The sequence below is a fragment of the Merops nubicus genome, unplaced genomic scaffold (genome assembly GCF_000691845.1).
Source record: "Merops nubicus isolate BGI_N331 unplaced genomic scaffold, ASM69184v1 Scaffold30368, whole genome shotgun sequence".
In the NCBI taxonomy this organism is placed as follows: Eukaryota; Metazoa; Chordata; class Aves; order Coraciiformes; family Meropidae; genus Merops; species Merops nubicus.
In genome coordinates, this window is record NW_008628202.1 from 1,022 (window position 1) to 9,826 (window position 8,805).

At 37.0% G+C, this 8,805-nt stretch overlaps 1 protein-coding gene across 1 annotated transcript; it reads left to right on the top strand.

Moving 5' to 3' along the window:
* Positions 1 to 577: 577 nt before the first annotated feature.
* IMPA1 (inositol(myo)-1(or 4)-monophosphatase 1) lies at positions 578 to 8,097 on the top strand. The gene is made up of 8 exons (XM_008946594.1): positions 578 to 664; positions 1,860 to 1,993; positions 3,930 to 4,034; positions 4,822 to 4,867; positions 5,008 to 5,116; positions 5,806 to 5,914; positions 7,400 to 7,551; positions 7,979 to 8,097. Exons 1-8 carry the CDS (start codon positions 602 to 604, stop codon positions 8,095 to 8,097), a joined length of 837 nt encoding a protein of 278 aa, XP_008944842.1. The 5' UTR covers positions 578 to 601.
* The last annotated feature ends 708 nt before the right edge of the window (positions 8,098 to 8,805 follow it).

Genomic DNA, 8,805 nt, shown 5'->3' on the forward strand with positions numbered 1-8,805 from the left:
TAATATTTGTGTTTGGAATAAGCCCCTAGAACAAAGCATGGAGGACTGAAATACAGCAAGGATAGATTTGGGGTTTAAGATTCTAATCTTCTAATTTAAGATATTCAGAGTCATTTCAACCATATTTAAAACCAGACTAAGCTGTATGTCAGCAGTTGTCTGCAGTAAATTACAGTGAAGTTTCAATTTATTTTTTTTTAAGCAAAAAGGCCCTGAGCTGTACACTGTATTTGAGAGTGTGCTTTTGCCACTCAGTTGCTTTTCAGAGCCTTTATGTACTTTGAGATCAGTGTCTAAATGTGGAATCTTGTATATGTGTGCATCTTTCAAGACTGAGGCTCTGTACTTGTAAATATTTTTAGGTTATGCCTTTTTGATTGTCACAAAATGTAGAGGAATACAGTACCTGAGTGTAAGTTTTTAATACCTTTTAAATTATTTTTTTTTCAGAGTAAAGGATAGGACAAATTTTGTATTCCAGCAAGGAGAAAACAGTGCAGCATACAACAGGGAGAGCAGAAAATTAGAATGTGTAAAAAAAGTAGCCATAAACATTTTTGTGTTAACACCTTCTTTTGGTAGGCTGTACGTCTAAGAAGCAATGGCAGATCCTTGGCAAGAATGTATGGATTATGCTGTTTCTTTAGCAAGGAAAGCTGGGGAGGTATGTATGAACTAGTTATAAATAATAACATTCTTTATTGAGTCTAGTATGTATATAGCTTTTGAAGGAGTTTCATGTTGGATATTCTTCTGAGGAGTATTTTGTCAAAAAAACAAACTAACAGAATTGTTAAGTGACGTTCTGGTTCAAAATGGGAGTGTCTGTCGTGTTCCCAGCTTGGTTAGTTTAGTAAAACAACTTCGCACTTTTCTTTGGACCAGAGTCTGATTAAAGACTAAGGAGTATCTTTTGTTCCTTAGATTTAATTTGGAAAAACCAAAACCAACCCACCAGCAAAAAAACCCCACACTGAACTGTGATAAAGAGCATCTCTGTTTTTCCCCTTAAACTGCACCTGGTTTTATCTTCATGTTTTACTGCCTGAAAGATGTTGGCAGTCTTCCTTGTGGACATCTCAGTCAGCTTCCTACAGCCCCCTGGAAGACTGCTTTGCTTCTGTAAATAAGAGCTGGCCCTGGCAGGGTGGGACTTGCCTGTTTGTGATCCAAGATGGCTTAGAACAAGAACACATTTGCACATCTTGGCAGAGCCTCAGCAGAAGAGTGGTCACCAAAGGTTCAGTTCTTGGTAGTTCTGCTTGGTACTTTTGAATGCTACTGCAGCCAGACAGGATGGCACATGTACTAATTCTGTCCCCTAGAGCTGCCCAATCTGCAGACCATTGTCCCTGCAGCGACCTCATTGAAATCTTGCCTTAGAAAATCTTTCTGAGTTATAATAAAACATTTTTGTGGGCTGTGAGGCACGTTTTCTTGCTGAAGCTTATTCTGGTATTTTTAAGATCATTAATTCAGGGTCTGCCTAAAACTATCTGGCTTAAGCTCAGTCATAAGTGGTTTGTTCAACTCTGGTATTTAAATGTCTAAACCTAAAAGTTGTCCTAAGGAAAGAACTGTTTCATGTACCAGTGGATCTTGTAGTACGTAGAATTAAAGTCATATAAAAGTTCGTGCTGAGCAGGGGGAGAGTTAGACAGACAGATGAACAGATGCAGTGGTAAGCCCCAGCTCCTGCAGTTAAATCCGAGTTTTGCCACAGATGGTGTTTGTGTTATGCATGTGCCATATAGAAAATTACAGTAAAAATTATGCTCACGGTGTTGGGAAAACTAACATTTTCCATACTGTTCATGGACAACATTTTCTTTCTTTTATTTTTTTTCTTTTGTTAACAGATAATCCGTGGAGCACTCAAAGAAGAAATATCTGTTATGACTAAAAGCTCACCAGTAGATCTAGTGACAGAAACCGATCAAAAAGTAGAAAACTTCATTATTTCTTTGATAAAAGAAAAGTACCCTTCTCACAGGTATGGCTTCTTATCACCTTTGAGAGAAGAAAGGGACAGTTGACTGAAAGAAGAAAATGGAAAGTTTATGGTAAAAGCTTGGTAAAATTTCATTATGATTGGTATGCTGGAAAGTTATAGAATTCTCCCTTACCCTCAGTATATTAAGAATTTTAAAGTAGTAGTGGGCTGGAGCTTTGCCCAGGGCTGTAGTTAAAACGAGGTGGTCACCAGCGTCTGCTAGCATGAGTTCAGCCTTGCTAAAGACTTATGCTGGAAGTCACTTCCAGCTGAGCTGTCTGCAAATGACTTCTTGGTTATCTGTGTTGGAAAATCAAAGGTGGCCCCAAGATACCCAGAATCCAAATTTCTTGTTTGCTGTTGGCTGTTGAAAGTAGAGTGCCTTCGCTGGATGTCTCCCATGGGTACTGAGCGTGCCTTTGGCAAATCTCATACAGTTTAAGAACATAAACATCTTTAAAAGAAGGCATCATCTTCTGATTCTGCATAACCAAAAGTCTGCCATACAAAATATTATGTTGTTTTTTTTTTTAATTACTCTTCCCTTTTTTTTTCCCCTTTCCCTGCCCCTCCAGCCCCCTGGAAGAAATTTATGCTTGAATGCTAAATTATATGTATTTTATGTAGTTTTACATATATGAGATTTTCTTTCCCATTTTGACATAATGGCTCATGTTTAGCACTGTTTCCTTTAAAGTGGATTTGCATTTTTTTTCTTGGAGGTTTTCTTCTTGTAGCCCTATATGTAAGACGTAATGAATATGCACAGAATTGGAACAACTGAGATGACACAAAATGTCACGAACCTAAAGAAATCAGTGTTAGCATAGACTTTTGGAAATACCTTGAAAAAACAAGCTTCTGTGACACTAATAAGCATTTTATATTTTAGCTTCTTTTTGTATTAGATTATTGTTATCATGTTAGACATACTGGTGTCAAATTTCCTTCTAGTGAAATACTGATCTACCTAAATAACTATTCAGTCTCTCTTTGTGAAGATCCACTGCTTTTTGGAAACATGCTGTTTCTTTCTGTGCAGTAATCTTCACTTTCTTAGTTAATCATAAAACTCCTAATCAATATTAGAGGGACCTTATTTGTTTACTCTTAGCGATTCTTCTCATTTTACATGTTTGAGGAGGAGAGCATGTGTTTGGTGCATGCTCTTCATAGATTGAGTAACATGATATATTTAACAACATGCAAAAGGCATGGAGGAGAATTCTACCACTTGAACCCTTCCCAGTGATTGTGCACTTCAAATACTTTCATGAGCAGCAAAAACTGAAATTTAGGCTCCTGTGACACTGCCCTATGTCGCCCTTGGGTTTAGTATTACAGTTGAGCGTGCACTCTGCCATTTCTTCAGGAGGAGCTCTGGCTTGGGTTTCATCCCCTTACCATTTTGTAATGCTTGTAACACAAAGCAGTTCTGAGACTAACGACTTTCTGTCGTATTTGAGTTGAAATCAGACTAGAAATCTAACGGTTACTGCAGTGGTCTAACCAGATGAATAAGACCACAGAGGCTTCCTTCAGTTAAAACACAGGCTAAAAAGTAGGGCTTTAGAGCACAAATAAAATGAACAGTGTAAATAGCTGCAAGCATTCTGACCCAAATTTGATGATACTGTTACTGGAAAAAATGATGAAAACTTCAGCATTCTGAATGCCACATTCCAGTAATGGATATTAAAATGTAAAGTTATTTTCTGCACATATTGTGCTTATTGCTAACATCATAAATATTGATGTAAGCTTGTCAGATGTTGTTGGCGCTTTCCAAATTGTGGATTTCTCAGCTTTTTACATGCCATCACTGGTGGTACAGAAACCTGCATTTCACTTTAAGAATTTTAATTTCAAGGATGATGTTGCAATGCAAAATTTGAAACAATTTATTTGTATTTTTAAAATATGTTTGCTATTCTAGCTTCATTGGAGAAGAATCTGTTGCAGCTGGAGAGGGCAGCATTTTGACAGATAACCCCACGTGGATCATAGACCCCATTGATGGAACTACCAACTTTGTGCACAGGTCCATTTCTTTTTTTATGTTAGCAGCTTCAACTGATTACCTTTTTTCTTTCTGCAGTTCCATGAAAGTAAGGTTTTTTCACTTTTAAATTGCTTCAAAAGATATGCCATGAACTCACTCATAGTTACAAATTGTTTGAATTTATTGAAAGCCATTGGGCTGTTTAGTAATGCTTTACTATTTCTGTAGGTATTCTAGTAGTGGCACTCTGTAACCAACAGCAGTTGTTCCAGGAGAGGCCAGCACTATATACAGCAGGGGTCAGCAGCCTTCAGCACGGGTGCCCAAGAGGGGTGGGCAGGTTTACCTGTAGAGCAGGAGGACTCGAAATTAGGAGTTGCGGCATCTTTGGAGAGGAGACAACGGCTCCAAGTGCTGGTTTCTAAGAAGTGTCAAGTTCACTGAGATCTAGGAGCTGGTAGCGTTCTTAACCAGTAATTATCTGGTGGTGTTTTGCACCAGGATGTGGAGGGGACTTGGGCTGTGATGCTGGGCAGCTGTGTATTCTTTGGCTGTAAAGCAGCAGTCCCTAAGTTAGTAACACCTATAACAGAGGTGATAGGTCCTAAGCTGTAATAGGCTTAGTTTCAGTGCGTGGAAAAATTAGTATTTTAAATTTCATAGTAAGTTGTGCAAGTTCCAGAAAACTAGTATTTACTATATAGTCCAGATTTCTTTTCAAAGTATGCATTACATTTCACTGAATATTGTTTTTGTTAAAAGCAAGCGTGGTAATGAAGGTAGCATAGCACCTCACTGTACATTAGTGAAATGTTTTGTTTTGTAGGTTTCCATTTGTGGCCATTTCAGTTGGCTTTGTTGTCAACAAAAAGGTATGCTTTTTATTACTTGATATCTAATCAATCCAAACCAAATGAATTCCTTGTTGCTAGTTATAACTGAGATCTGTGGTTTCACAGTAAATAGGAAGAAAGGGGAAAAAAATCTCAAGGTAACTTTACTTTTCTTGCAGATGGAGTTTGGAGTTGTGTATAGTTGTATAGAAGACAAGATGTATACTGCCAGAAAAGGAAAAGGTGCATTTTGCAATGGTCAAAAGCTTCAGGTGTCAGGTCAAGAAGGTAAACTGAGCTAAGTAACTTAATTACATTTATCTGTCAGATGATGCATCAAGAGTTTTAGACCTGGATGTAGGTACATTTTTGTTTTGCAAAGACAGGTTTTTTTTGGCCACGGGTTGTTCAGTGTTGAGAAACAGCTTTTATGTTCTCTTTGATGCATGTAACAGCCTCCTGATCTCTGCAGAATCAGGACTTGGCAACTGAAGATTTTATTCCCTGTGTGTTGTAGGGATTTTGTTTTTAATTCTCTGTGTGTCTGTAATCCTTCTGTGATTGTTCTTTAGAGTCTGTAACAAACTTGCCAAAGAATTCAAGTTCTTCCAAGTGTGAACTAGTAGTTTAAATCACCATCACTGTTGTATACTTACTACCATATGTACACTAAAGTCCACACTTAAAGTGAGACCTTTAAAGATCTGAGGACTATTCCAATTTTTATAATGGTAGAATTTTATTTACTAGTCAGATCAATTAATCCATATGCACAGTTAAACCAACTCCTGCTTTGTTCTCTGTAATTTATTTTTTCCTGCCATTTGCCATGTAAGAACAGATTTCTATACATAATAGTTACATTAAAATACCTTACTTTATTCAGTCTTGTAAGAAGGCAGTGAAGTAAACTCTGCTAATTGCTGTTGTTAAGTAAGCTGTACTGTTGGAAAATTGAGGGTTTGTTTCTTTTCCAGACATTACAAAATCTCTTTTAGTAACAGAATTGGGATCAAATCGTGACCCAGAGACTATAAAAATTATTCTTTCTAACATGGAAAGACTTCTCAGTATTCCTATTCATGGGTAAGATACTTCCTATGGCTAAGATATTTCCTATTTTTTTATACTTACTGCTAGTGTTAATATGTAAAATATGTAAATATGATCAATTTTTTTAAAGATTGGTTTGACACGTTCAATATGAAGTAGGATCTAAATGTAGCTTCTGCAGAGAAACTTTAAGTGTGTTTAACTTTTTCAAGCTGGGATATATATAAAAGAGAACCCCAACAATCACTACTGAGAAGTGAAGCATTTTTTTGTTTCATAGGACTAAAGTATTGTATTTACTAGTTAAAAAAGGAAATACCATTTCATACTTTTTTTTCAGAAACACACAAGATGTAAAACTGAACAAACAGAAACTGTATTACATTTCTTAGTTTCCTTTCCATGTAGTAAGGAAAATTGTTGGGGTTTTTATATATATCTATCTATCTATCTCACAAGACAAAAGGAGATCTCCCTTTCCTCTTTCAACACTGTACAATTTTTATGATCTGTCCAAGTAGTTGAAATGGTCATAAACCACTTTTATTTTGGTTAGATTTCCTGCTTCCTCTCCTCCAGATAAGCCAAAGCCTATGTCTCCACAGACCATTTTGCATCTAAAGGTGGTTTCTGTAGACATTTGTTACCTAACCCTACTCATGTTTCTGATCCAGAAGGGGTTGTAGTCTTAAGGATTCTTATTTTGGTACTTAACATGTAGATTTTTTTCTACTTTCAAAAATCTTCTGATGTCATTAAAGAATATATGCTAAACTGTAAGTAGAGAATACATTTTAGGTATGTTGTCAGTTCAGATTTGGTATTTTATTCATAAAAAATAAATTGGAGCTGATGTAAGTTGCTTCTTGCAGTAAATTAGCTGCTGTCAGATACAATTTAATGAAAATTTTACTGATAGGTGAAGTAACTGCAATTATTTGTGCAAGTCACACTTAGTAAATGCATCAATATTTCCAAAAGAAAGTGAAATTTGTGACACAAGGGGATAGATTCAGTTACCCAGACCAAATTTATGCTGTGCAATTTATTTTTTGTGATGACTGCTGTTAGTCTTCTGCGAGTCAGAGATGCTTACTGGACCCCACCAGAGAGACTGAGGTGACTGTTTATTCAGCACTGAGAAGAGTGTACACTCTACTTGAATTCTTGTATTTAAAAAGCAAAGTAGAATATCTATTATTGTTTCATGGGGGGTTATCTTCCATAATACGGTTTAGGTTAAGAAGTTAAGATGTGTTTTCACTCTAAACCAAAATTATTTAGCAGAGTTCATAAATGTAATTCCTGGAAGTTTGCTGTGTTTGAAGAGTTCTTCGAGCTACCCAAGTAAAACTTCATTCCTAATTTTTAATTTGTTTCACTGCAGCACTCCATCCCGTTTCTCCCACTCAGTTCACTTTGCTTATGGTGGTTCTCTGTTCTCTGGGCAGTGTATGCAGACGTTGTGACTTTCGTACGAATTGTTCTCACTTAAAAAAACAACTACCTCTTCTTTAGGATTAGAGCCGTTGGTACAGCAGCTGTGAACATGTGCCTTGTGGCAGCGGGTGGAGCTGATGCCTATTATGAAATGGGGATTCACTGCTGGGACATGGCAGGGGCTGGAATCATCGTTACTGAAGCAGGTGGAGTACTGCTAGATGTATCAGGTAAGTACACAGGCATGCGTGATACTCTTTTGTCCTTTTAAAGAGCTAATCAGAAGCAAAACGTAGCTGAAGGGAGAAGGCAAAGAGCTTTTTCAGTCCTCCTTCCAAGTTACCACTACTGAACAGAATTCCCATCCAGTTAATAGACAGCGAGAGTCAATTGTCTGTTCTTAAGCTGCTAGACAACCTTTACTCCCTTGGCTGGGCACCTGGAAGTGTGAAAAAAGACAGTGAACGTACACAGAAGAGAATTTAAATGTAGCTTAACCTGTTGTGTTAAATGCATTTTTGTCCAGGGCCAAAACATGGTCCTAAATAATGATCTGTCATTTACACTTGATTTTTTTTTTTTCAGTGCTCATTTTCTTACCAGCTTTTAATTTTTCTTCAGATAGAAGCTAGTTACTTTGCTTGCTTTGATTTCTAGGTGGACCATTTGATTTGATGTCTCGAAGAATAATTGCAGCAAGTAGTCGGGCCATAGGAGAGAGAATAGCCAAAGCACTTCAAATAATTCCTCTGAAAAGGGATGATGCAACTAACTGAACACCAAAACTACACCTTAAATGTAATTCTATAATGTTTCATATTCCCATGTAGTGGTTGTTCTACACCTCAAACCTGATAAAAAGGTAGATAAATAGATGGTAGACTTTCAGTACTGGTGTGACCGGTAAGTAGTGTTTTGAGATTGGACCAACATTCTAAGTAAGCTTTTACCATTAGATATTTTATTTAACTTCACAATTACATAAAGATCTATATAAAGAAGCAAATACATTCAGCTAACATTTTCAACTCTACACTGGAAGGCATAGCAAGAGACTCTGAGACTCTTCACTGTATAGATAAAGAAAAATCTCTAGTTCTGAAAGTGACAAAAAACCCTTGCTGTCTTAACACCCCATCACCACCCCTGATCCCAAACCTAAACAGATGAAGGCATTACTCTTTATCCAATCTTTCTCTGTCTCGGCCATTGTTTCTTTCTCTGTCTCGGCCATTGTTTCCTTCGCTGCCATCAGGGTATCCATTTCGTCACTCTGTAGCAGCTTTTGTAGGCATATTTCACACACTTCCAAACTTTTTTTAGGTGCTTGTTGTTTTGGCTCTAACTGAAAGGCTTTATTACTTAGTTGCCTTTGTTTTCGTACAGTGTTATTTTTGTGTCTCATGGCAGATCAGCAGTCTCTTCTTCAGCCTGTTCAATGGCCATTATGCTTGCAAATTCATTACAGTTGCAAAAATAATAGT

Excerpts from the sequence above, each read along its gene's own strand:
- IMPA1 (XM_008946594.1), top strand. The coding sequence starts at position 602 with ATGGCAGATCCTTGGCAAGAATGTATGGATTATGCTGTTTCTTTAGCA. Across the intron at positions 4,868-5,007 it reads GCTTTGTTGTCAACAAAAAG|ATGGAGTTTGGAGTTGTGTA; the intron begins GTATGCTTTTTA and ends CTTTTCTTGCAG. Across the intron at positions 5,117-5,805 it reads TCAGGTGTCAGGTCAAGAAG|ACATTACAAAATCTCTTTTA; the intron begins GTAAACTGAGCT and ends TTTCTTTTCCAG.